Source organism: Balaenoptera physalus, assembly GCF_965194825.1.
Source record: "Balaenoptera physalus genome assembly, chromosome: 13".
NCBI classification, from domain to species: domain Eukaryota; kingdom Metazoa; phylum Chordata; class Mammalia; order Artiodactyla; family Balaenopteridae; genus Balaenoptera; species Balaenoptera physalus.
In genome coordinates, this window is record NC_138892.1 from 101,057,382 (window position 1) to 101,085,295 (window position 27,914).

The window sequence follows — 27,914 nt, forward strand, 5'->3', positions numbered from 1 at the left end:
GCATTAGTGTAGGTCTTTTTTCATGTAGGAAGCTGGACACTAGGACTTTGCTCACCTTCAGTCTGTAAAATCACATTTTTTCGTTCTAAATTCTATGGAATTCAAACCAAGCAAATAAAGCAGGAAATCTACAAAATACTGAAAAAGCTAGAAGAGGTAAGTAGGGTCATTTTGAAGTTAGATTTTGAGAATGGAGTTAGATTTTTGATTGTGGTGGGTAATGAAACCGAGTGGGGCCCTGTGAGGCTCCCGGGCATGGAGCCTATTTTTTTGGTCACCGATTTCTTGTAGCAAGACTCCAGCCTCCACGACCTACGACCTACGCTGAGTTCCAAAGGGTGGATTCAAACAGTTGCTAATCAAGGGAGGAGCAGCCAGGAAACCACCTGAGGCCAGATTAAAGGGACCAGAGAAGCTCATCAAGATTAGGAGACCCGACCACCTGAGACCCTGCACACACCCTAATCTTGTCAGCCTCCCAGCCTTGGGTAATATTGTTATAAAACTTCTCACTACCCTCTCCAAGTTGGGACACATAGTTTTTCGAGGCAGGAGCCAACTGCGTCCCTCTTTGCCTGGTAGAGTATTGAATAATAAAGCTATCCTTTTATACTTCACCCCAAACTCTCTCTCTAAGATTTAATTTGGCACTGGTGTACAGAGAAGCTGAGCTTTCGGCATCAGTAACAAATTACTTTTTTTTTTTTTTTTTTACTGTAGGACAGTTGTAATCCCAATTTTCCCATTATCTCAAGTGGCTATGTATCCCATTGCATTCAGTGGGACTTGACTTTTCTGGGGGCTGCAATTATCTTAAAGTTTCCCTCATCTGTTGATGGCAGAGGGATAACTGTCATAACTAGAGGGAACATAATTAGAATGTTTGTCTATTAAAGAAAAACTTTATTCCAGCCACGCTGATGGTTGGCTAATTTCCTGACTTCCGCAAAGCACGGACAATGAGTAAGGATTGCTTGATTCAGCCTAGTCCAGCTTCACCTGATTTTTGAAAGTTTGCTTGGGCAGAACTTCCACACCTGCCATCGGTCAAACATTTGCAGTTTTGTTAATACTTTAAATCTGTATCACTTCTGCAGGAAGTGGGTTTCCTTCCTAGGTTTTTCAGTTTCCTTACAGATGTTCTCCATTTCTCAAAGTGTGTTTCATGGAACTCTATTTTTACATGAGTTTCAAATATGCATCTTTTTAAAGTAGCTTTAGTTCTTAAGAAGTTGGGAAACTCTGCACAGAATCTCTTAAAGTTTCCTAATATGTATTTAAAAAATAAATGCCCATAAAGAATCTTTAAGAGAGTCTAGTCACCACAGAATGCAATTTAGCAATTGCAGGCTTAGTAAGAACTTTGGGGGAATTCCCTGGTGGTCCAGTGGTTTGGACTCTGAGCTTCCAATGCAGGGGGCACGAGTGCAATTCCTGGTTGGGGAATTAAGATCCCGCACGCCCTGTGCCAAAAGTAAAAGCATTTATTTGATGAAATATCAAACAAATATTCACCATGTGCTTTATGTCAGTGAATAACACTGTGATTACACTAATATTTCAGTTGCAAAATAGAAGGACACCTCCATCTTCTGCAACCTCCGTGTTCAATCAGTCACCCTTCTTGGTGACTTCCCTGGTGGTGCAGTGGTTAAGAATCCACCTGCCAATGCAGGGGACACAGGTTCGAGCCCTGGCCTGGGAAGATCCTACATGCCGTGGAACAACTAAACCCGTGTGCCACAACTACTGAGCCTGCGCTCTAGAGCCCACACGCCATAACTACTGAAGCCCACGTGCTGCAACTACTGAAGCCCGGGCGCCTAGAGCCTGTACTCTGCGATACGAGAAGCCACCGCAATGAGAAGCCCATGCTCTGCAACGAAGAGTAGCTCCCGCTCGCTGCAACTAGAGAAAGCCCGCTCACAGCAACAAAGACCCAACACAACCAAAAATAAATAATTAAAAAAAAAAAAAAAAAAGTATTCCAACCCAGACCCTTTGCATCTGGAGTCTGCGCTCTTTATCACTTCACCATACTTTCTCTTTTGAGACCCTTTCACCTGGAAGGGCCATCCTTGTCCCTCTGATTTATCTAAAGATTACCTGTAGGTAACATGTGCCATGCTTTTGGCCACTCTGTCTATATTTGGGGGATTTCCCACCTCAAGAGTGGAAGGCAGGGACTTCCCTGGTGGTGCAGTGGTTAAGACTCCCCATTCCCAATGCAGGGGGCCCGGGGTTCGATCCCTCAATCCCTGGTCAGTGAACTAGATCCCACATGCATGCCACAACTAAGGAGCCGGTGAGCTGCAACTAAGGAGCCCACCTGCCACAACTAAGGAGCCTGCCTGCCACAACTAAGAGCCGGTGCAACCAAATAAATAAATAAATATTAAAGAACCACTCTGCTAAGTCATTCCCAAATTCCTGATGCAGAAACTGTGAGATAATAAATGTGTCTTGAGTAAGCCACTAGGTTTTGGGGTGATTTGTTATACACCAATAGATAACTAATTCAATAGAGAGAAATGGAAGTTTCTGGCTTCAATCTTCCTTTTCCTTAAGCCATAATCATCCAGATTTTATAGATGTGTAAATTTTTTTTTTTTTTTAATTAATTTATTTTATTTTATTTTTATTTTTGGCTGTGTTGGGTCTTCGTTTCTGTGCAAGGGCTTTCTCCAGTTGCGGCGAGCGGGGGCCACTCTTCATTGCGGTGCGCGGGCCTCTCACTATCGCGGCCTCTCTAGTTGCGGAGCACAGGCTCCAGACGCGCAAGCTCAGTAGTTGTGGCTCACGGGCCTTGTTGCTCCGCGGCATGTGGGATCTTCCCAGACCAGGGCTCGAACCCGTGTCCCCTGCATTGGCAGGCAGATTCTCAACCAGTGCGCCACCAGGGAAGCCCTAGATGTGTAAATTTTTTAAAATTTATTTTTATTTATTTATTTTTGGCTGCTTTGGGTCTTTGTTGCTGCGCACAGGCTTTTCTCTAGTTGCGGCGAGCAGTGTTTACACTTCGTTGTGGTGCACGGACTTCTCACTGTGGTGGCTTCTCTCGTTGCGGGGCACGGGCTCTAGGCGCGCAGGCTTCAGTAGTTGTGGCACACGGGCTCAGTAGTTGTGGCTCACAGGCTCTAGAGCACAGGCTCAGTACTTGTGGCGCACGGGCTTAGTTGCTCCACGGCATGTGGGACCTTCCTGGACCAGGGCTCGAACCAGCGTCCCTTGAATTGGCAGATGGATTCTTAACCACTGCACCACAGGGAAGCCCTAGATGTGTAAATTTAAGGCTCAGACAAGTTAATATACTCATTCACGTTTACAGCGTTTAAATGACAGTGCTATGAACATTTTGGGGTTTTCTGACATGCAGACAGTGTTCTTTGTACTCTCTCATGTTACCTTTAATACCTACAAATAATTTATTTTTTGATAATTGACTGCTATAGACGACAGGTCCTCTATTAGCCACTAACCTAGACACTGTTGATATAAAGGTGGATGAGGCAAATTCAGTGGATTCAGTATGAAGCAGAACTGGGAGATGATAGAATAGTACAGGGATCATTTTGATGAGAGTTGTGGATGTGAGAAGGCTCAGAAGAACAGAAAGTAAAAGCATCAGAAGTATTTTGGCAAGAGAGGAGTTTCAATATTGAGAAAATGTATATCTACCTCCGAGATTAGTCAAGGGTCAAACCAGATTTATCTTTCTTCTAGAAATATAGTGATCATAGGCATATAATTATTTAATGTTGTCTATTTATTTCAAATTTTAGGTCCTTCCTATATTGTCCCATAATTTTATCATGTAGTTCTTACGTTGCTTATCATTCACATTTTTATGACTTATCCATACCAACTTCCCAAATCATAAATTTAATAGTCAAATTAGTAAAAACTTTTAAAGCAAGAATAAAATGACAAAAGGTAAGGGATTGGGGTGCCGAGCTTGGAGGAATACATTCCATATGAGACAAAGCAACAGATGTAGTATATGAAACTTGGCTCTCAGCCTCCTGAGAACTAAAACAAAGGAGTCTTCACATAGCACAGGGAGATTGGCTTGATGCTCTGTGACCACCTAGAGGGGTGGGATAGGGAGGGTGGGAGGGAGATGCAAGAGGGAGGAGATATGGGGATATATGTATATGTATAGCTGATTCACTTTGTTATACAGCAGAAACTAACACACCATTGTAAAGCAATTATGCTCCAATAAAGATGTAAAAAAAAAAAAATTAATGGTTTGTGGGACTTCCCTGGTGGTCCAGTGGTTAAGACTCCGTGCTTCCAAGGGGGCGCGGGTCGGGGAACAAAGACTTCACATGCCACATGGCCAAAAAAAAAAAAAAAAGTAATGGTTTGCACTATTCTTTCTGTATAATAAAAGAAAATACATGTGAGAAACTGCATCCTGTCTTTGAAGGGTTTTTTTCCTAATATCCATTTTTTATAAGAATGAGTAAATGGTATCTTTCATAACAGTTGTTTTTATTTCTTTTCTTTTTTTTTTTTGGCCTTGCAGCAAGGCCCCCAGCAGCACAAAGCAGAGAGTCCATGGGGTCCTAACCACTGGACCACCAGGGAATTCCCATCACAGCAGTTTTAAAATATGCATAGACAGTCTTCAAACAGACATCTAATAAGGTGCCAGCCCCTACTTATGCCCCCCAGAGAAGACTGCCTTATCCCCATGCCAACCCAGGAAGGCAAGCCAGGCAAATGACTGACCAGCCTTAGGCCATTATGAAAAGCAATCATGTTTTGGTTACCAGCATATCCTGAATGCCAAGGAAAGGAAAAAAAAAAAAAAGCACACTGCCTTTCAGTTTCATTTCTGCCGTGGTATTGCCTATCTGACCCTGGCCATAAGGTTTCTGTTTCCTAGTTTCTTCCTTGTACAGACACGTCATGTGTTCACCAAACCCCATTTCCTCTTCTTCCAGGGCACATGGCTAGACTGTGTTTTGTAGCCTCCCTTAAAGCTGGGTGGGGTCACTGGTCTGATTTTGGCTTAGACGAGTCAGCTCAGAAGTGACGTTTGCCATTTCCAGTCCTTGATTCTAAAAAAAAACCCTTTCACACTGCTTTAATGCTTTCCTTCTCTGTGTGCCTCTGTCTCTCTCTCTCTCTCTCCTGTGGGCCTGCTGAGTGTAGAGAATTCAGCAGAGGACTCCAAGGCCATAGGAGAGGGCGGAGTCACCAGATGGTAGAAAATGAGGTCCCTGAGTAACTGCAGGGAACAAAAACATTCCGCCCAAATGGCATTAGCCTTGCAACGGGAGTGAGAAATAACCCTTTTCTGTATTTAGATGCTACTTTGTCCTTTGTTTCCCTTTAGCGTCTTCTGAGAAATTGGCTCCATGTAATTATTTGTCCTGAAGTCACAGCAAATGTCCCTACAGGTCAAATCCAAAGACGGCCTCCGATGATTCTCATCTCCTGGGATTCAAGTCCTTGTGTGGTTCCCCCCACCCAGCATTGAATTGTAGCTGGCCAGTGTGACCCAAGAACACTGCAGAAGAAATAGTATACGATTCCAAGACATGGCAATTTCTGCCCTGGTCTGTCTTAGGCTACTTGCCCTGTAGGAAGCCAGCCACAAAGTCATGAGGACTTTTAAGCAGCCCTGTGCAGAGGCCTACATGATGAAAAACTGAGACTTCCCACTATCCACGGGTGCCCACTCGCAGCCACGTGTGTGTGCCACCTGGGAAGCACATTCTGTAGCCTCTGTCAAGGCTGGAGATGACTGCAATCCTGGCTGACAGCTTGGCAGCAACCTCCTAAGATATCCTGAGACACCAACACACTAAGTGACTCCTGAATTCCTGACCCAGAGAAACTGTGACATAGTAAATATTTATTGTTGTTTTAAGCCTGCAAAGTAGTGGGGTAATTTGTGATACAGCAGTAGACAACACTATCCGTGATACTGTTATTTGTGAAAATTTCTATACTCTTTTGTTTTAATCTCTTTTTTCCCCCCAGTATTATTGAACATAATTGAGACATAACATTGTGTAAGTTTTTTTTTTATTAATTAATTAATTTATTTGTTTTTATTTTGGGCTGTGTTGGGTCTTCACTGCAATGCGTGGGCTTCTCATCATCATGGCTTCTCTTGTTGCAGAGCACGGGCTCTAGGAGCGTGGGCTTCAGTAGTTGTGACCCACGGGCTTAGTTGCTCCGCAGCATGTGGAATCTTCCCAGACCAGGGATCGAACCTGTATCCCCTGCATTGGCAGGTGGATTCTTAACCACTGCGCCACCAGGGAAGCCCAACTAAGTTAAGGTGTACAACGTAATGATTTGATATATGTATATATTGCAGAATGATTATTACAATAAGGTGAGTTAACACGTTCATCACCGCACAGACTTATACCTCTTTGTGTGTGGTAAGAACATTTAAGGACTACTCTTAGAAAATTTCAATTGTACAATTATAAACTATAATCATCATGCTGTACCTTATATCCCCAGAATTTGTTCATCTTAAAACTGAAAGTTTGTCCGGGAATTCCCTGGTGGTCCAGTGGTTAGGACTCTGCGCTCTCACTGCCGAGGGAGGGCCGGGTTTAATCCTTAGTCGGAGAACTAAGATCCCACCTGGCAACCACTAATCTTGTCTCTTTACATGAGGTCAGTTTTTTTTTGTTTTTTTTTTTTCTAAGAGTCCACATATTAGTGAGATCATATAGTATTTCTGTCTCTGACTTATTTCAAATAGCAAAATGCCTTCAAGTTTCTTCTATGTTGTTGCAAAGGGCAGGATTTTCTTCTTTTTTATGGCTATATAATATTCCATTGTGTGTGTATATATGTATATATACCACATCTTCTTTATCCATTCATCTGTTGGTGGATACTTAGATTGCTTTCCTGTCTTGGCTATTGTAAATAATGCTACAATGAACACAGAAGTGCAGATATTTCTTTGAGAAAATAATTTCATTTCCTTCAGATACATAAGGATTGCTGTGGCTGTTCAGGGTCTTCTGTTGTTCCATATGAAATTCAGGATTTTTCTTTCATTTCTGTAAAAAATGCCATTGGAATCTTGATAGGGACTGCATTGAATTTATAGATGGCTTTGTATAGTAGGGACATTTTAACAGTATTAATTCTTCCACCCATGACCATGGGATGTCTTTCCATTTATTTGTGTCTTCTTCAATCTCTCTTGTAGATTTCAGTGTACAGATCTTTCACCTCCTCGGTTAAATTAATTCCTAAGTACTTTATCATTTTTCATGCTACTACAAATGGGATTTTTTTTTAAATTTCTTTTCCAGATAACATGTTGTTAGTGTATAGAAATGCAAACTTAAAATTTCTCGATTCTAATGGTACTCACTCTTTAGTGGGCCATCAGTTCCTGTTCATGAAACAGTATATACACAAGAAATCATTCTATTCATCTCCAAGTCACAGGAAGTTGTATCAGCCCTGTACCCAAAAGGATATGGGGTGGAATCATTTGGTAATGGCAATTTTGAGGAATAAGTCTGAACCAGGTCAGCTGATTCTGACATCTTCTTGAAATCTTTAAACAGGGAGGAAGACCCTGAAATAAAGAAGAAGTTAGGATAATATTTCATAAACATTTCAAAACATCATTTGAAAGACCACTGAACTACTTGCAAGAGAATACAAATGGGACACCTACATTCCTTCAATAAGATGACACACACCAATAAGGGAAAGAAGAATATGTGCAATTCGTTGTAACAAGTATGTGCTGTAACAACAACAGTAATGATGATGATGAAATCTAACTACTATGGAGTCCACATATATCTTAGACCAGCTTATCCGTTCCTTTCTCCCACTTATTTCCCACAAAGAGATTGTCTTGTTCTCACATTTTTAAAGATGTCAGGTAAATAACTAAATGTCAATATAAATGGCAAAGTGATGGTGAGAAGAGTATGTGTCAACATAATCAGGAGAGAAGTTTGAAGATGGATGCTTCTTTTTGCAGCAGAATCTTTTTCCCTTATAGTAACTTACTAGAATTATGCAGTGGAGTTCCAGTGCATACAGCCTCATCCACAGAGGGGGGTATCTTGGCCAGTGAGCTTCTTTCCCAGGTGGGTAGTTGACAAAATTCCTCCAGCAGTAATCATACTCTAAGGAAACACAAATCTTGGTTCACTCAACACATACAACAGAAAGTTAAAGAGAGCCCAACTTGGGACTTCCCTGGTGGCGAAGTGGTTGAGAATCCACCTGCCAATGCAGGGGACACGGGTTCAAGCCCTGATCCAGGAAGATCCCACATGCCGCAGAGCAACTAAGCCCGTGTGCCACAACTACTGAAGCCTGGGCTGCAGAGCCTGAGCTCTGCCACAAGAGAAGCCACCACAATAAGCCCACACACCACAACAAAGAGTAGCCCCGCTCGCCGCAACTAAAGAAAGCCCGTGTGCAGCAACGAAGACCCAACAACAAAGACCCAATGCAGCCAAAAATAAATTAAAAAAAAAAAAGAGAGCCCAACTTAAAAATAATAAAAATTATAATTATAATTATTATTAAATAATAATACTATGGGGCTTCCCTGGTGGCGCCGTGGTTAAGAATCCACCTGCCAATGCAGGAGACATGGGTTCAAGCCCTGGTCCGGGAAGATCCCACATGTCGCGGAGCAACTAAGCCCGTGCAGCACAACTACTGAGCCGGCGCGCCTAGAGCCCGTGCTCCGCAACAAGAGAAGCCACCACAATAAGAAGCCCGTGCACCGCAATGAAGAGTAGCCCCCACTCTCCGCAACTAGAGTAAGCCCACGCACAGCAACGAGGACCCACCACAGCCAAAAATAAATAAATTAATTAATTAATTTTTTTAAAAGTACCATATATAAAATCCCTCTGGCCTATTTACTGCTGGAGAAGGGCTAGACTCTTCCAGAATCCCTTAAAGGAACTCAGCAGTTCATTTGAAGATGGCACAGAGGCCATAGTGACAGGAGTGGGGAAAGGAGTCATATCTTTGATGCTTTCCTTGCTATGAATTTCAGACCTGGTCCTTTCTCCTGTTATCTTGGACTTTTACTTCTGAGACTTCTGGTCTGGGGTAATCAGTCTCCTGGCCTAGAAACATACCACCACCACCACAGTCTCTAATAAAGACTTAAGATTCCTGGTTTATTGTTTTCACCTGGGGGTCCCATAATCTGGATAGTCACACCACTGTGAATCAGGTCTCTGAGTCCTTGCCGGTTTTGCGGATCCATGTGCTGGAAGAGCCGTGCTACATAAATAACCAGGGTCACTCTAGGATGTTGATTCAAAAATTCCCGAATAGCCTTGGAGCATTCCCAGCAGGGACTCCAGGACAAGAACCAGGTGATGCAGCAGCTGACGGATGGGGGAAAATGTCTTTCTGAAGTAATTTTTTCTATAAAATTGCATTCAACATGCTTGGTGGTGTTCTTGCCCGAGTGTCGCCAGACCTTCTGCCTCTTGCCCCACTTGATTTCATAGAGCAGACAGGCCTCTTTACAGAGTTCTCGGGGGTCAAAGGAGACTTCAAATTCCCAGGGTTCAATTCTTCTCCTGAAATATAAAAAAGCACCCCTGTGTTGTTATGTCATCATTTGAGGGACCCTAGAAATAATTTCATCTTCTCCTTCTGGATCAGGCAGATCTAAAACATGACATCTCAGGGACTTCCCTTGTGGTCCAGTAGGTAAGACTCCTTGCTCCCAATGTAGGGGCCGGGGTTCGATCCCTGGTCAGGGAACTAGATCCCGCATGCATGCCGAAACTAAGAGCCCCCATGCCCCAACTAAAGATCCCGCGTGCCGCAAATAAGACCCTTCACAGCCTAAATAAATAAATAAATATTTAAAACACGACATCTCAGGAAACTTTTTTTTTTTTCTATTCTGTATCTCAAAGTTATCTGGGGAGATCCGTTTGGATTATTAGAGTTTCTCTCACAAACATAGTGAAGAGATTTTTCCCAACTCATGTTATTTGGTTACCACTCTCTCTACCATTGCTTGGTGGTCTTGAATTCAGGTATAAGTGTGTCCTTGTTCCTCTTTTAAACTTTTCTCATTATATTCTAATCTTATTTTATTTTATTTTATTTCTTTTACTTTACTTATTTTTGGCCATGCTGTGAGGCTTGCAGGATCTTATTTCCCCAACTAGGGATTGAACCCAGGCCCTCGGCAGTGAAAGCGCCGAGTCCAAACCACTGGACCACCAGGGAATTCCCTCTAATCTTTCTATCTCACACTTAGAGGTGACCTGTCCCACTCATTAATCTTCATTATTCCTCAGTGGACTCTAGCTAGATTTTTTTCAGGTGTGGAAGCCTCAAATTGCCAAGAGGATTCTATTACCAACTCTGATAAGAGACTAATTTAGCCTCAGGATTCTTCCACATTCAATTCTGTATACTATTTCCTCATAAGAAAGAAATTCAAATTTCTCTCAAGGGCATCTTTAGATACCCACCCTCATTGCGGGTCAAAGCTGTGACTCAGAATTATGCTGAGGACTCTTCTTTGCAATATGGTTGAGTCATAAGTTTATTACATCCTCATATTTTCCACTCATTCCTAAAGAATCACTTTGTTTACTATGTAAATCAATCCTTCCACCCATCATGAGATAATATGTTCCCTGACAAAAGTCTCCCTGTTATAAAAATAGGTCTAGGCACCAGGGAGGCAAGACCCAGCCTCCCCAGATGCCTTTACTTGTTTTTGTTTTTTTTTGAAAACTGTGCAAAATGTTCATTTATTATGTCCATCATTCTACAAACATTTATTGAGAATCTAGTATATGCTCTGCTATGTGTTCTAGAACCTGGGGATACAGCCATGAACAAAATAAAACCAATCTCCGCTCTCCTGGAGCTTCAAAAAAAAAAAAAATAGGTGTAGGGAATTCCCTGGTGGTCCAGTAGTTAGGACTCCGCGCTTCCACTGCTGGGGAGCTGGGTTCAATCTCTGGTCGGGGGACTTAGATCTCTGAAACCCAGGTGGTGTGGGCAAAAAAAAAAAAAAAAAAAAATGTCTAGAAAATGGCATAGAGTATAGAATAAGAAGATGAAATCAAAGTGACAAATGAGTTCACTGGACTTTTCACTATTGCCTATGAAAACCTGTGATTTAAAGAGAGAAGAACAATAGTAAGACGATAACAGAACAAAGCTGGAAGGTAATTTTTTTCAACAGAAACCAAAAGCCATAGGAGCAAAGATATAGAAAGCAATAATAATCATAGAGAATAGAGTTAGAAAAGGCAAAAGAAAGAATGGGAGCATGGAATAAGTAAGGAACAATAAGGAAAGCTATAGTCTTCCAGCTCTTAAATATCCGTCTATTCTTGGTTGAATTAAATGTACACTATGATAGTATAATTCTTACCTCGAGGTAGCATCTCCAGCTGAAGGACCTGTTGACCAACAGATGATCATGTCAGATAACACCCATATACGAATTGAATTACTAAGAAAAAATGCTCTATTCTTCAAACCCACAAACCGTATCAGAAAATGCAGTTAAAAGATTTTCTCCTGGGACTTCCCTGGCGGTCCCGTGGTTAAGACTCCCCACTTGTTTCCACTGCAGGGGGTGAGGGTTGGATCCCTGGTTGGGGAACTAAGATCCCTCAAGCTACGTGGGCAAAAAAAAAAAAAAATCTCTCCTGCATTAATTGGATTGGACAAGGTCATTGCATCAAGAAAAGCAAGATTTTTAAGGGCTCTACTGAAATTTATTTGCCCAATATCAAACCAGGTAATCCTCTTTAAGGCTCCAAAAAGAAAGGGGGAAAGTCACCCTTCAGAGGGTCTTAGGTGTAAATTATGTGCCCCCATAGAATCCTGTACTTCCTTCCTCATAGCAATGATCATGTTGTATTATGATTGCTTAATTACATGCCTATAGTAACACATGTGTAAATTATGTGAGATATGGATTATACATATCTTGTTTCAGACCCTATCACACTGCCTGAAACATGTTGGTTAGCAATAGATACCTATTGAACAAATGAATGAAATTCATCACTATCCACTACAGATTATTAACAATACTCTGCAGAGGAACTGGATCTCTCATACGTTGCTGGTGGGAATACAAATTGGCATAGACACTCTGGGAAACAGTTTGCAGCTTCTTAGAAAAAAATCTAAAAATGCAACTACCGTGCAACCCAGCAATTGCCCTGCTGGGCACATGTCTCAGAGATAGGAAAACTTAGGTTCACACAAAAGCCTGTACACAAATGTTCATATCAGCTTTATTTGTAATATCAAAAACTGGAATGAGCTCAGATGTTCATGAAGTTTGAGACACTGAGTATAAGGTTCCCACCTGATACCCCTTCTCGGTGGGTCAAAGAGAGACACAAAATTCACTGCTCCCTCTGAGGGTGAAGTGGCTGCCCTGTCTCCCAGCCAAACCTTATCTCTGAGGAGCAATTTTTGAACCACAAGACCTTCAAAACAGAAGATGCCAAGGCTGTGTGTGTATGTGTGTGTGTGTGTGTGTGTGTCTGTGTGTGTGTGTGTGTGTGGTGAGGGGTCCAGATTGTGTCACTGAAGCATAACAATTATTTTGGTCTGAAGACATTTGAAAATAAACTCCCCTCCACGCCCCCCAACCCCACAATCCCTTATTTTCCTACAGGCAGAGCCTCCCAAAAGAACTCAAAAGAAATCAATTGTCATAAATCCTGTCCTTTGGGGCAACCAGGGGAGATTGACTCTTACCAATTGAGACACCCACTCAGACATTGTCATGAACTAGTCTGTCTCCATCTATTCTCCTAACGGCCCGTCTATCTTTCCTAAAAGTCATTTGTTTTCCCATTAGTGTTCTTCTCCCTCTCCACTTCTTCTATTAAGATGGTATATAAGCCATTTTAATTCTAACCGAAGTCCTTGAGTCACATTTTTGTGAATTCCTCTGTGTAATTTTGTCTTTTTTTTTTTTTTTGCTAATCTGTCTTTGTCGGTTTAATTTGCTGTGCCCCCTCCCAGAACAAAATCTAAGAGGGTAGAGGAAAAGATTTTCTTCCTAAACAATGTGTGTGTGTGTGTGTGTGTGTGTGTGTGTGTGATGTCTATTTGTGCATTTGTACTAAATGGAGAGAGACTGTGTATGGCACACTTTCCTGTAGGTGGAAAATGGTTCTAGCTGGGGTGTGAGACCGAAAAGATAAATCAGCAAGATATATAGGAAAGAGGACAGAGTCAGTAAATACTATCCTAAGTGTAACATGAAGAATAAACCTCTCATCCTTAGAAGAATATGCAGGGAATCTGACATGAGATGGAGGAGAAAGGGGATGGCTAACACCTTGGAATGGGCACTTCTCAGACCTTACTTCAGATTGGGGCCTTTGGGACTTCCCTGGCGGTCCAGTGGTTAAGACTTCGCCTTTCAGTGCAGGGGGTGAGAGTTCTTTCCCTGGTCAGGGAGCTAAGATCCCACATGCCTCGCGGCCAAAAAAACAAAACGTAAAACAGAAGCAACATTGTAACAAATTCAATAAAGACTTTAGAAATTGTCCCCATCAAGGGACTTCCCTGGTGGCGCAGTGGTCAAGAATCAACCTGCCAAGGCAGGGGACACAGGTTTGAGCCCTGGTCCAGGAAGATCCCACATGCCGCCTAGCAACTAAGCCCATGCGCCACAACTACTGAGCCTGCACTCTAGAGCCCGCGAGCCACAACTACTGAAGCCCGCACGCCTAGAGCCCGTGCTCCTCAACAAGAGAAGCCACCGCAATGAGAAGCCCGCACACCGCAACAAAGAGTAGCCTCCCCTCGCCGCAACTAGAGAAAGCCCGCATGCAGCAACGAAGACCCAACACAGTCAAAAATAAATAAGTAAATAAACAAAACAAAACGAAAACAAAAAAAACCCCAAATTGGGGCATTTGAACCAGCTGGTCTACTCAGCGGAGGCCTTGTAGAAACAGAGGCCATACCTATCTGAGGAGGTGAACCAGCAGTGAGAACTTCAGAAAGAGAGATTGAGATACATTCTCAGTATCTACACATGTGGTGCCAGGCAAGAACACTAGCTACATGACTTGGGGTGGTTTGAGGGATAAAACATACCACCTTCAAAGGAAATTACCCAGATATTTCAATTAAATAAAGTCTTTACACTTTTCCCCAAAATACCAGTCACAAGATAATTTTAATAGAGGGAAAATATAATGGAGAAAAAATATTGATTCTTGAAACCTGACTGACACCTGCATTTTGTCTTAGCACATGATGCCCACACTCTTGCAACAGTCGTTTCACTGGCCTCCTTTCTTCCTGTCTTTTCTGCTTTCAGTCAAGAAGGCATCAGAATGAGAAGCCTGTGCGCTGCAACGAAGACCCAATGCAGCCAAAAATAACTAAATAAATAAATTTATTAAAAACAAACAAACAAATATGCTTTCTAATCTCACTGCAGATTGTTTCCAAAAACTCTTCTCTATCTTAACCAATTTATTCTTTATATTCCACACACAATCTTTGTAAATTCTCTTAAACTCTCAGTGTCAATCAACCTGGAATCTCCTCCTCTTTGCCAATTCAAATTCTGCTCTTTCAGGATCCAGTTCAAATCCCACCTCATCTGAAAATCATTACCTTCCACAACCTGAAGTGTTTTTCCTCTCCCACGAATTTTTCTAACATTAAGTAACGGAACCTTAACTTATCCATTAACTTGCCCTTGTGCTATCACTTCTGCTGTTATTTTAAACTTTTATTTAACAGTTGTATTTTTTTTACTTAATTTTTTATTATGGTGAAACAAGCATTGCTTTAGTGCCATCTGATCAAAATCATTTTTGGATGTGAACAGTTGGCATTAATAATAACAACAACAATAATAATAAATCCTGTTTAAGAATATTAATATATTAATAAATAGGAAAGTTGGAAAATGTCCAAGGATACAAACAGAAGCAGGACACATATACACGCACACACACACACACACACGCAAGCACACACACAGAGTTTTTGCATCTTTCAAGAATATGTAGCTTTCAGGCCCCCGTCCATTTTACCTCTGTCAGAAGCCATGCTGCACTGTCATTGGACTTTTTCCTCTGGAGCTATATATTGTGCTAATTGCTGCTGCCAGCAACCTGCCCGAACATTGTTTCTGCAGGTGTGACCACTGCCACCTGTTTGGGCAGAGGATGACTCATTCCTGAGTCTCAGGCAGATACTGGGTATCTAGACTGCACAGACAGCAGATGAAGAGGGAAGTTGCTGGGGGTTGATAAGAAAGCCTATGATGCAGATAATTAATTCTGTAGCATAATTCATTGAGAACATCCAAATTTCAAAGTTCTTGCGTCATAACTCAGAATGCAGGAACACTTCCTTTAAAGTTAAAGCAAGACTGACCCATCATTCTTTATTGGAAAAAAGAGAGGAAGAAGAAAGGGAAGAGAGAACTGGCCTGTTTCCGTGACTTGAATGTTTTCATTGTTACCTGGTGAAGACAGTGAGGCCTTGCCCTTTAGCTATTATTCATTTATTTCTAACTTCCCCTTACTTTGCTCTTTGCCCTAGATTCTGTTGGAAAGGGGAAGAGCACGATTAGAAGCAAAAGCAAAAAGACTTTGGTCTCTGAGTCACGTAATTAGTGTACAAGTTTCGGGTGATTTCTCTTGCTTCTCGGAAGCTAAGGTAAAGGTTAAGCCCAGTCCACTTCCGCTTTTTTTCTTCCTTGAGAAAATGAATACTATCCTCCCTATTGCCATTGTCTCCTGTTGCCTGAACCCTGAGTCAATCTCCTAAGGGTTTGAGCACACACACTCCCAGAACTGAGGTCGCTCTCAAGACCTAAGCCTCCCTCTAGGGTCTCAAATCTAGAGCCCCTGAACTCTGAGTCTCAAATTCAACGAACCCTACACCTGATCCCTAAATATAAGACTTTCCTTCATCATGAAATCAAGCTGGAGCCTGGACAAGATGAGGCAGTTGTTTGAAGTGGCAGGTGATACTGCTGAAGAAGGGGCAGAAGTGCCTCATCATAAGTAAAGGTCCTTCAGGGACTTCCCTAGTGGCATAGTGGTTAAGAATCTGCCTGCCGATGCAGGGGACACGGGTTCGATCCCTGGTCCAGGAAGATCTCACATGCCGCGGAGCAACTAAGCCTGTGCGCCACAACTGCTGCGCTACAGCTACTGAAGCCTGCATGCCTAGAGCCCGTGCTCCGCAACAAGAGAAGCCACCGCAATGAGAAGCCCGTGCACCGCAACGAAGAGTAGCCTCTGCTCACTGCAACTAGAGAAAGTCTGCACAGCAACGAAGACCCAACGCAGCCAAAAATAGATAGATAAATGTATTAAAAAAAAAAAAAAAAAGTCCTTCAGAAGCCAAGTGTTTCAGTGAGGCATGTGTGGTGGGTAGGATAACGGCCCCCCAAAGGTGTCCACCTTCGAATCCCTGGAACCTATAAATATGTTACCTTACAATAGCATAATGGACTGTGCAGTTGTGATAAATGTGATTAAGTTAAGAATCTTGAGGTGAGAAGATTATCCTGGATCATCTGGCTGGTCTCAGTCTAGTCTCAAAGACCCTTATAAAAGGGAGGCAGAGTCAAAGTCAGAAAAGGACATGTGAAAAAGATGTGTCAGGGGTGAGGAGAAAAAAAAAAAAAGAGAAGATGTGTGATGTGGTATTGGCTGAAGGGGGCCATGAGTCGAGGAATGAGGACAGCCTCTAAAAGCTGGACAAGGAAAAAAAATAAAAATAAAAATAAAAGCTGGACAAGGCAAGGAAATGATTCTTCCCTAGAGTCTCCTAGAAGAATGCTGCCCTTTTGACACCTTGAGTTCAGCCCAGTGATACCCTATTTTGTGCTTCTGATTTCCAGAGCTGTGAGATAGATAAGTTACATGGTTTTACACCACTAAGTCTGTGGTCATTTGTTACAGTAGCAATAGGAAACAAATACAGCAAGACAGACTCTGGAGAGGCACATATGTAATAGGTAGGGCCGTATATAATTTGAGTTAGTTTCTACTAGAACTCCTATTGAATGCTTGATCCATCTTCTGTATTATTTTAGGAAATTCAGAACTAACACATGTGATAGACTGTCATGCATTCATCATGTGTAAGAGAGGTCGAAGATAATCAACTATAAAATGTAACTATTCAGTTTAGGTCAGTGTCCTGTTCCTGTTACGCATTTTTTAAAATGCATACATATACCTTTGTATCCACTCCACAATCAAGATATTTAAGCTTCTCATCACCCAGAAAATTCCCCTGTGTCTGTTTGCAGTCCTTCCTCCTACTCCGTCCTAGGCAAACACTGATATTTCTGTCACTAAAGATTAGTTTAGACTGTTCTATAATATCATACAAATGGAATCATATAATGTGTAAGCTTTTATGTTTGCTTTTGTGAAATAAAATTCATATTTATGACGAGACAAGAAAAATTTAAACATAAAATTTCTTCTCTGTCCTTTGGCCTCCCCTCTTGCCCCACTGTGCATTGTGTATCCACCTTATGCATTGACCAAACCTCCCCCATCAGCAGGAATACCTGCTCAACCATAAACAGCAACATTCTCCTAGCATCAACAAGACAACTCCTTCAAAGATAACATTCCTTCTTGATGTTGTAAAGGATCACAAGACCCACACACGACAATGGTGCTTAAATCTGGATTAGGTAAACTGTCAATACCTCATTTAATGTACAGTCTTCTGTCTCAAAAAAGGTTACATAAACTGTATTTTGACTTCTTTTTTTTTTTTTTTTTCTAGTGCCGAGTAGCCAGTGAGATCTTAATTCCCCAACCTGGGATAGAACCCATGCCCCCCAAACCCATGCCCACCCCCTGCAGTGGAAGCACGGAGTGTTAACCACTGGACTGCCAGGGAAATCCCAGACTGTCTTGACTTCTAACGGGTGGAAGTTCTCAGAGCTTTCTGAGATGCTCTTCTGGGTTAAAATCCTCGCATTTGCCTCAAATAAAATTTTGCAATTCTTTCTTAGATTGACTGATAAATTTTTCATCGACGCTTTTTTTGCTCAGCTATCCTGTGAAATTAATCTACATGATTAGGTGTATCAGAGGTTCATTTCTTTCTGTTGCTGAGTGGAATTCCATCATATGGGTATGCTACAATTTGTTTATTCATTTATCCTTTGGTGGACTTAGGGTTATTTTCCAATTTTAGGCTATTGTGAATAAAGATGATACGAACATTTGTGTACAATTCTTTGTGTAGGAGTTTCTTTTTTCTTCTCTTGGTCAAAGAACCTGGGAGTAGACTTGCTAGATCAAATAGGTAAGTGTGTATTTAACTTTTAAGAAAATGCTGGACAGTTATAACAGCTTACATTCCGACCAGGAGGAAATGAGTGTTCCAGTTGCTTGATATCCTTACCAACACTTGGTAATGTCAGCCTTTCTGGTTGCAGTAATTTCTGTGGGTATGTGGATTTTAATTTGTATTTTCCTGATGATTAATGATGTTGAGCATCTTTTCATGTGCTTGTTAGTTATTTATATATCTTCTTTTCTGAAGTCTGTTTGAGTATTTTGTCCATTTTTTAATTTTATTTTTGTCTCCTTACTGAGCTGTAAGAATTCTTTATATATTGTGGACACCATTCCTTTGTCATATCTTTATATATATTTTGCTAAGTTTCTGGCTTGACTTTTCATTTCCTTAATGGTGTCTTTTGAGGAACAGATGTTCTCAATTTTTATGAAGTTTAATTTATCAGTTTTCTTTTTATGGTTAGTGCTTCTTAGATCTTGTCTACAAAATCATTACCTACTCAAAGGACACGAAGATATTCTCCTATATTTTCTTCTAGTACTCATAGTTTTGGTTTTAGCTTTTCCATTAGGTCTGCAATCCATTTTTTTCTTAAAGGAACATTTATTTATTTATTTATTTTGGCTGCATTGGGTCTTCGTTGCTGCACATGGGCTTTCTCTAGTTGCAACGAGCGGGGGCTACTCTCCGTTGCTGTGCGCGGGCTTCTCATTGTGGTGGCTTCTCTTGTTGCGGAGCATGGGCTCTAGGCGTGCAGCCTTCAGTAGTTGTGGCACACGGGCTCAGTAGTTGTGGCTCACGGGCTCTAGAGCGCAGGCTCAGTAGTTGTGGCACTGGGCTTAGTTGCTCCGCAACATGTGGGATCTTCCCAGACCAGGGATCGAACCCTTGTCCCCTGTGTTGGCAGGTGGATTCTTAACCACTGCGCCACCAGAGAAGTCCTGCAATCCATTTTCTGAGCTTGTGGTGTGATGTAAGAGGGTTGGTTTTTGTCCATGTGGATATTATATTAATCAGCTAGGGCTGCCATAATCAAATCCCACAAACTGGGGGCTTAAACAATAAAAATTTACTTTCTCAGAGTTCTGGAGGCTAGAAGTTCAAGATCAAAGTTCCAACCAATTTGGTTTTTTGTGAGAACTTCCTGACTTGTAAACACTGCCTTTTTGCTGTGCACTCACCTGACCTTACCGTGTGTGTGTGTGTACCCTGCAGGGGCGGGGAGCTCTCTTCTGATGAGGACACTAAACCTATCAGATCAGGGCTCCACCCTCATGAGCTCATTTAAGTTTAATTACTGTCTCAGAGGCTCCCATTTCCAAATATAGCCACACTGGCTGTTAGGGCTTCAACATAACAATCAAGGGGTACCAAACATTCAGCCCGTAACAGATATCTATATCATTTTCCCCACATGGATAACTGGTTTTGGTAGCACCATTTGTTGAAAAGACTGTACTTTCCCCATTGAATTGCCTTGGCACCTTTATTGAAATCAGTTGATCACATATGTGTAAATTCATTTTTGAAATCTCTCATTCCATTGATCTATATGTCTATAATTATGCTTATATCACAGTTATAATTATTATAGATTAATAATGTCTTTTTATGTTGGGTTAAATAAAATATTATTACTATTGGGGTATAGTTGCTTTACAATGTTGTGTTAGTTTCCGCTGTACAGTGAAGTGAATCAGCTGTGTGTATACATATTTCTCCTCCCTCTTGGACCTCCCTCCCACACACCCCCCCATCCCACCCACCTAGGTAGGTCACCATGGAGCACCGAGCTGAGCTCCCTGTGCTACACAGCAGGTTCCCACTAGCTATCTGTTTTACACATGGCAGTGCACATATGTCAATCCCAATAACCCAGTTCATCCCAATCCCCCCACCCCGCTGTCCACACATCCGTTCTCTACGTCTACATCTCTCTTCCTGCCCTGCAAAATCAGGTAGTATACATTCTGATTTCCCCAGATTGCTTTGGCTATATAAGTTCTAGTTTGTCATTGTCTACAAACATGCCTGCTGCAGTTTTGATTGGTATTGTGTTGAATTTATAGATCAACTTGAATAGAATTGAAACATTAAGACATTGTGTGTTCTAAATCTCAAACATGCTATATTCTTTCAGTTATTTAAGGATTGATTTCACTTAGCAATGTTTTGTGATATTCAGTGTGTGTATTGTATAGTTTATTAAATTTATCCCTTAATATTTCATGGTTTTAATTTGATTGTAAGTGGTATTGGTGTTTTGGTGTTTTGTTTTTGTTTTTTTTCCTAACCCTTCATTGATAGTATATAGAAACAGAATTGATTTTTGTATATTGACCGTGTAACTTTTGGGAAGAAATTTTCCTTTACTTTTTTTAGGTTCTTCTGGCTGGTCTAAGAATTATATTGACATGAGACAGATAACAGGAGAAAATCAAACAAAGTTTGATAACATGTATACATGGGAGAGACCCAGGAAAACTGAGTAACCCGTCAAAATGGTTGAAACCCTGACCTTAAATACCATCTTCAGCTAAAGACAAAAGAAGATGTTGGGGGTAGTGGTTTGGGACCTCAAAGTGGAGGAAGGCAATTCACATGGAAATGAAAAAGCCAATGGTAAACAAATATTTGCTGGGTTGCCCAGAGACAATGGGACCCAGACTGCACTCTGATCTCCAGGCCCTGCCGAGTTTCCCCACCACACTCAGCCCATACTCTTTGCAGAGATCTCTGGTGACAGCTCTATTCTGGGAACTGGCCCTTTATCTAAATTCTTTAGGCAGCTAAGGGGGAAGGTCAAAGTTTCTTCCTGAGTCTTTTGGGCCTTGATTGTTTTCAGCTTGAAATAATCCACATGCCAGAGTCATTTTAGGGTGGCAAATTTTGCTCCCCTACATAACCAACCTGTGAACTTGCTAACTTCACTTATTTCTAATTTTTTTTTTGTAGATTTCTTAGGCTTTTCCAAGGATTATGTTGTCTGTAAATAAAGACAATCTTACTTCTTTTCCAACATGTGTGTCTTTTTATTTCTTCTTTTTGCCTTCTCGGAATGGCTAAGGACACCAATAAAATGTTCAATAGAGAAGGTAAGGGACTTCCCTGGCGGCCCAGTGGTTAGGACTCCGCGCTTCCACTGCAGGGGGCTCAGGTTCAATCACTGGTTGGGGAACTAGGATCCCACAAGCCATCCACTGCATGGCCAAAAAAAGAGAGAGAAGGTAAGAGTGAATATCCTTGCCTTGTTCCTGATCAATTTGAAGATCTAACTGGCTTTATTAAAAGATTCAAAATTGGACAGCATCCCATCTAGCCAGTCAATAGAAAGGAGCTCCAAAGAGCTACAGAAAAGGAAAGATTTTTAAAAGCAGGGAGGGGGTGGGACAAAGAAATCATAAACAAACAAAAAGGGTTATTTCTGGCAAGGTTACCTTCCTTTGGGGGACAAAAGTGTCTATTAGGCAGATTACTTCACTGGTTCTGACAAGGAAATTCCAGACTGACCTGATATGTTTACATTCCTGGGCAAGGTTGAAACTGCATTTAGCTTAGATAGCTCTCACGTCTTGGCCTGATGATATGGGCTTAGCACACGTGACTACATTTGGGGCTTATAGTTTCTTTTTCTAACAGGGGAAAGCATTCAGCTATTCTTTTTTTTTTTTTTGGCTGCGCCATGTGGCTTGTGGGATCTTAGTTCCCTGACCAGGGATTGAACCTGGCAGTGAAAGCACCGAGTCCTAACCACTGGATAGTCAGGGAATTCCCTTCTCTTTTTATACTTTGAAGCATATGCAAGACCTCTACACAGAAATAAACCCACACATCTACAGTCAATTGATTGTATTTATTTTTTTAAATTTTTAATTGAGGCAAAAAAGTACGTAAGGTAAAATTTACTATCTGAAGAGAAGAAATGGTTGCTGAGGGCAAAGGAATGAATACCTGGGTTATATAATAAGGAAAATGCAATATTAATAAACACCTCAGAAAAGGCTCAGAGCAAGCGATAATAGTGTCTCTTAGCTCAATTATGCCAGGTATCTGAAAGGGCGAAGCTGCAAGTTTCCTGAGATCACTCCTGCTTTGGGGACCCTGACAAGATCTCCAGTGGAGGCCTGCAAACCTAAGTGGCCTCCCCCTGAGAGACATGTTCATATGATATGAAATGGACTGGACTAATTATTAATGACCAAATGGAACTTTGATAATGTGCCCGTAGTTTTTTTTTTTTTTTTAATTAATTAATTAATTTTTGGCTGCGTTGGGTCTTTGTTGCTGCGCGTGGGCTTTTCTCTAGTTGCAGCGAGCGGGGGCTACTCTTCATTGCGGTGTGCGGGCTTCTCATTGTGGTCGCTTCTCTTGTTGTGGAGCATGGGTTCTAGGCGCGTGGGCTTCAGTAGTTGTGGCACGTGGCTCAGTAATTGTGGCTCACTGGCTCTAGAGCGCAGGCTCAGTAGTTGTGCATGGGCTTAGTTGCTCCGCGGCATGTGGGATCTTCCGGGATCAGGGATCAAATCCGTGTCCCCTGCATTGGCAGGAGGATTCTTAACCACTTCGCAACCAGGGAAGTCCCTGCCCAGAGTTTTTGATTTGTATGATTGTTTTGCTGTAAGGAACCCAAGTTCTAAGGGGGTGGATATTGTAATATTTTGATTTATAATAAGAAATATATGTGTGGTCTTTCTCCCTGTTCCTGGCACAGAGATTCTAAAACCCTTGGAAAGATCCAAGAGATGAGAGCTATAAAGCTGTTCTTTATTACGTTGATAAGGGGGCTTTGGGAAGGTCACTAGGTAATCTAATGTTGTGGGCTAGATGCCAGGGGAATAAAGCACATGATTAGAAGTTTGGAACTTTCAGCCCTACCCCACCACTCCCTCTCCAGGGAGGGGAGAGGGGCTGGAGATTGAACCTATAACCCCACGTGCTGGGAGGGTGGCACACCCCAAACTCCATCCGGACAGAAGCTGCTGTGCTCAGGACCCTTGCAGACTTCACCCTATGTACCTCTTCATCTGCCTATTCATTTGCATCCTTTAATATCCTTTGTAATAAACTGATAATCTCTCTGGTTTCCTCAGTTCTGTGAGCCACTCTAGCAAAGTAATCAAACACAAGGGGCAGGTGCTCGGAACTCTGGATTTATACTCAGTTGGTGAGAACCTGAGGTTACAGCCTAGACTTGCTATTGGCATCTGAGGTGGGGGAAAGGGGCAGTCCTGTAGGACCATTATGATGTGATTTCTTTTATGTTATGATTCCTGCTTATCAAGGGTGAAACGTAGGAATTAAGCTATGTTAAACTATGTTAAGTTGTTCAAAATCGACTCACAGTGGCCAATGTAAACTTAGTTGTTTTGAAACGTCCACTATAGGACTGTCTTAGAGTGATGAACTGTTACTTTACATGAGAAATTTGTCAGGCAATTTATGTCACTGGAACAGAAGGAGAAACTGATGGAGACAAGACTCCTCCCAACAAGGGCGTAATTGTTGCTCCTTAGAAAGAGACCACTGAGCCAAGTGACTTGAAGGCCCTTCACTGGAGGCCCCGACTCCACGCTGCTGAGAGCTGATCCAGCTGTTCAGGATGCTGGCGGAGGCTCTGTTGGAGCAGAAGCACCTTCCTACTCACACGTGTCACGAGACTAGTTGCCAGACCGAGGATGCTGCTTGTGCTGACGCCTCCTCTGGACTTCTCCTTGGAGTGGTTTCTTAGTCCCGTCTCCGTTTTCCTTACTTTGACTAACCTGTGTCATGTGCTAATTGCGTGCAGTAAAACTGAGTGATTCATGCATTGAGTACTGGCTACATTTCTTATATCTCCAACTTACCTGGACTTACCCCTAGGCCTGTGACAGACAGGAACTTAACCCGTAGGATCTGATGTTGACTCCAGGTAGACAATGTCAGAACTGAATTGAATTGTAGGACACCCAGCTGGTGTCTACAGAGAACTGGAGTATTCCCTGGTGTGGGAAAACCTCTACACATCAGGTCACAGAAGTGTTCAGTATGAAACACGGAAACACACAAGTGTTTTTCCTTTATACCATCTTAACCATTTTCAAGTATACAGTTATTACATTCCAAGTATACAGTTCACTAGTGTTAAGTATACTCACATTGTTGTGCCACAGAACTTTTTCATCTTGCAAAACTGAAACTCTGAAAACCACAACTCATTACTTTCTTCTCCCTCAGCTCTGAGCAACCATCATTCTACTTTCTGCTTCTATGAATTTGATTATTTTAGATATCACATATAAGTGGAATCATACAGTATTTGTCATTCTGTGACTGGCTTACTTCACTTAGCATAATGTCCTCAAGTTTCATTCAAGTTGTAACGTGTGACAGGATTTGCTTCCTTTTTAAGGCTGAATAATATCCCATTGTATCTATTTAGTACATTTTGTTTATCCATTCATCCACTGATGAACAAGTTGGTTGCTTTTGCCTTTTGGCTATTGTGAATAGTGCTCCTATGAACATGGGTGTGCAAAAGTCACTTTCAATCCCATGCCTGCTTACAATTCTTTTGCACATATACCCAGAAGTCAGATTGCTGGACCATATGATAATTCTATTTTAAATTTTTTGAGGAATGTCCATACAGTTTTCCATATCAGCTGAGCCATGCAAGAGTTCCAATTTCTCCATAAACTCACCAAGACTTATTTTCTGTTGTTGTTGTTGTTTTAATAGTAGCTCTCGCAACGAATATGTGGTCAGCTGATTTTTAAGAAGGATGCCAAGACCATTCAAACTTGTAGAAGAAAACATAGGTGTAAATCTTCATGACTTTGAATTAGACAACAGTTTCTTAAATATGATACTTAAAGCACAAACAATAATGACAAAAAATTGATACACTGGATTCCATCAAAATTAAAAACTTTTGTGCTACAAAAAACACTATCTAGAAAGTGAAAAGACAGCTCATAGAATGGGAGAAAATATTTGCAAGCTATACATCTGATAAGGGCTAGTGTCCCAATTATATAAAAAACAATTACAACTCAACAATAAACAGACAGGGGCTTCCCTGGTGGCGCAGTAGTTAAGAATCCGCCTGCCAATTTAGGGGACACAGGTTTGATCCCTGGTCTGGGAAGATCCCACATGCCGTGGAGCAACTAAGTCCGTGTGCCACAACTACTGAGCCTGCGCTCTACAGCCCACGAGCCACAACTACTGAGCCTGCGTGCCACAATTACTGAAGCCTGCGCGCCTAGAGCCCAAGCTCCGCAACAAGAGAAGCCACCGCGACCCACCACCAGAGCCTCCCATCAAGCCTCTTAGATAGCCTCAACCACCAGAGGGCAGACAGCAGAAGCAAGAAAAACTACAATCCTGCAGCCTGTGGACCAAAAACCACAGTTACAGAAAGATAGAGAAGATGAAAAGGCAGAGGGCTATGTACCAGATGAAGGAACAAGAACAAACCCCAGAAAAACAACTAAATGAAGTGGAGATAGGCAACCTTCCAGAAAAAGAATTCAGAATAATGATAGTGAAGATGATCCAGGACCTCGGAATAAGAATGGAGGCAAAGATTGAGAAGATGCAAGAAATGATTAACAAAGACCTAGAATTAAAGAACAAACAAACAGAGATGACCAATACAATAACTGAAATGAAAACTACACTAGAAGGAATCAATAGCAGAATAAATGAGGCAGAAGAACGGATAAGTGACCTGGAAGACAGAATGGTGGAATTCACTGCTGCGGAACAGACTAAAGAAAAAAGAATGAAAAGAAATGAAGACAGCCTAAGAGACCTCTGGGACAACATTAAACGCAACAACATTCGCATTATAGGGGTCCCAGAAGGAGAAGAGAGAGAGAAAGGACCAGAGAAAATATTTGAAGAGATTATAGTCGAAAACTTCCCTACCATGGGAAAGGAAATAGCCACCCAAGTCCAGGAAGCACAGAGAGTCCCATACAGGATAAACCCAAGGAGAAACACGCCGAGACACATAGTAATCAAAGTGGCAAAAATTAAAGACAAAGAGAAATTATTGAAAGCAGCAAGGGAAAAACGACAAATAACATACAAGGGAACTCCCATAAGGTTAACAGCTGATTTCTCAGCAGAAACTCTGCAAGCCAGAAGGGAGTGGCATGATATACTTAAAGTGATGAAAGGGAAGAACCTACAACCAAGATTACTCTACCCGGCAAGGATCTCATTTAGATTTGATGGAGAAATCAAAAGCTTTACAGACAAGCAAAAGCTAAGAGAATTCAGCACCACCAAACCAGCTCTACAACAAATGCTAAAGGAACTTCTCTAAGTGGGAAACACAAGAGAAGAAAAGGACCTACAAAAACAAACCCAAAACAATTAAGAAAATGGTCATAGGAACATACATATCGATAATTACCTTAAACGTGAATGGATTAAATGCCCCAACCAAAAGACATAGACTGGCTGAATGGATACAAAAACAAGACCCATATATATGCTGTCTACAAGAGACCCACTTTAGACCTAGGGACACATACAGACTGAAAGTAAGGGGATGGAAAAAGATATTCCATGCAAATGGAAATCAAAAGAACGCTGGAGTAGCTATACTCATATCAGATAAAATAGACTTTAAAATAAAGAATGTTACAAGAGACAAGGAAGGACACTACATAATGATCCAGGGATCAATCCAAGAAGAAGATATAACAATTATAAATATATATGCACCCAACATAGGAGCACCTCAATACATAAGGCAACTGCTAACAGCTATAAAAGAGGAAATCGACAGTAACACAATAATAGTGGGGGACTTTAACACCTCACTTACACCAATGGACAGATCATCCAAAATGAAAATAAATAAGGAAACAGAAGCTTTAAATGACACAATAGACCAGATAGATTTAATTGATATATATCGGACATTCCATCCAAAAACAGCAGATTACACGTTCTTCTCAGGTGCGCACGGAACATTCTCCAGGATAGATCACATCTTGGGTCACAAATCAAGCCTCAGTAAATTTAAGAAAATTGAAATCATATCAAGCATCTTTTCTGACCACAACGCTATGAGATTAGAAATGAATTACAGGGAAAAAAACGTAAAAAAGACAAACACATGGAGGCTAAACAATACGTTACTAAATAACCAAGAGATCACTGAAGAAATCAAAGAGGAAATCAAAAAATACCTAGAGACAAATGACAATGAAAACACGACGACTCAAAACCTATGGGATGCAGCGAAGGCAGTTCTAAGAAGGAAGTTTATAGCTATACAAGCCTACCTAAAGAAACAAGAAAAATCTCAAGTAAACAATCTAACCTTACACCTAAAGAAACTAGAGAAAGAAGAACAAACAAAACCCAAAGTTAGCAGAAGGAAAGAAATCATAAAGATCAGAGCAGAAATAAATGAAATAGAAACAAAGAAAACAATAGCAAAGATCAATAAAACTAAAAGTTGGTTCTTTGAGAAGATAAACAAAATTGATAAGCCATTAGCCAGACTCATCAAGAAAAAGAGGGAGAGGACTCAAATCAATAAAATTAGAAATGAAAAAGGAGAAGTTACAACAGACACCGCAGAAATACAAAGCATCCTA

The 27,914-nt window shown here is 41.4% G+C and overlaps 1 protein-coding gene and 1 pseudogene across 3 annotated transcripts in view; one reads left to right on the forward strand and one right to left on the reverse strand.

Annotated features, from left to right (window-relative positions):
• LOC309640845 (negative elongation factor C/D pseudogene) overlaps positions 1-27,914 on the forward strand; it is a 187,413-nt pseudogene that overhangs the window by 41,043 nt on the left and 118,456 nt on the right. The window lies entirely within an intron of this gene.
• On the reverse strand, positions 2,915-16,739 carry APOBEC1 (apolipoprotein B mRNA editing enzyme catalytic subunit 1). 2 transcript variants are annotated; one of them, XM_082420371.1, is made up of 5 exons: positions 15,057-16,739; positions 11,399-11,426; positions 9,172-9,569; positions 8,023-8,141; positions 2,915-7,576 (listed from the first exon to the last, which is right to left on the reverse strand). In XM_082420371.1, exons 1-5 carry the CDS (start codon positions 15,070-15,072, stop codon positions 7,427-7,429), a joined length of 711 nt encoding a protein of 236 aa, XP_082276497.1. In that variant the 5' UTR covers positions 15,073-16,739; the 3' UTR covers positions 2,915-7,426. The 2 variants fall into 2 exon arrangements, with proteins under 2 accessions (XP_082276497.1, XP_082276496.1); XM_082420370.1 differs by lacking the exon at positions 15,057-16,739 and having other exon boundaries at positions 11,399-12,524.

Coding starts and splice junctions, on each gene's coding strand:
- APOBEC1 (XM_082420370.1), bottom strand. CDS start 11,448: ATGATCATCTGTTGGTCAACAGGTCCTTCAGCTGGAGATGCTACCTCG. Junction 9,570..11,398: donor GCTGGAGATGCTACCTCGAG/GTAAGAATTATA, acceptor TTTATATTTCAG/GAGAAGAATTGAACCCTGGG. Junction 7,577..8,022: donor AACTCCACTGCATAATTCTA/GTAAGTTACTAT, acceptor TCTTTATTTCAG/GGTCTTCCTCCCTGTTTAAA.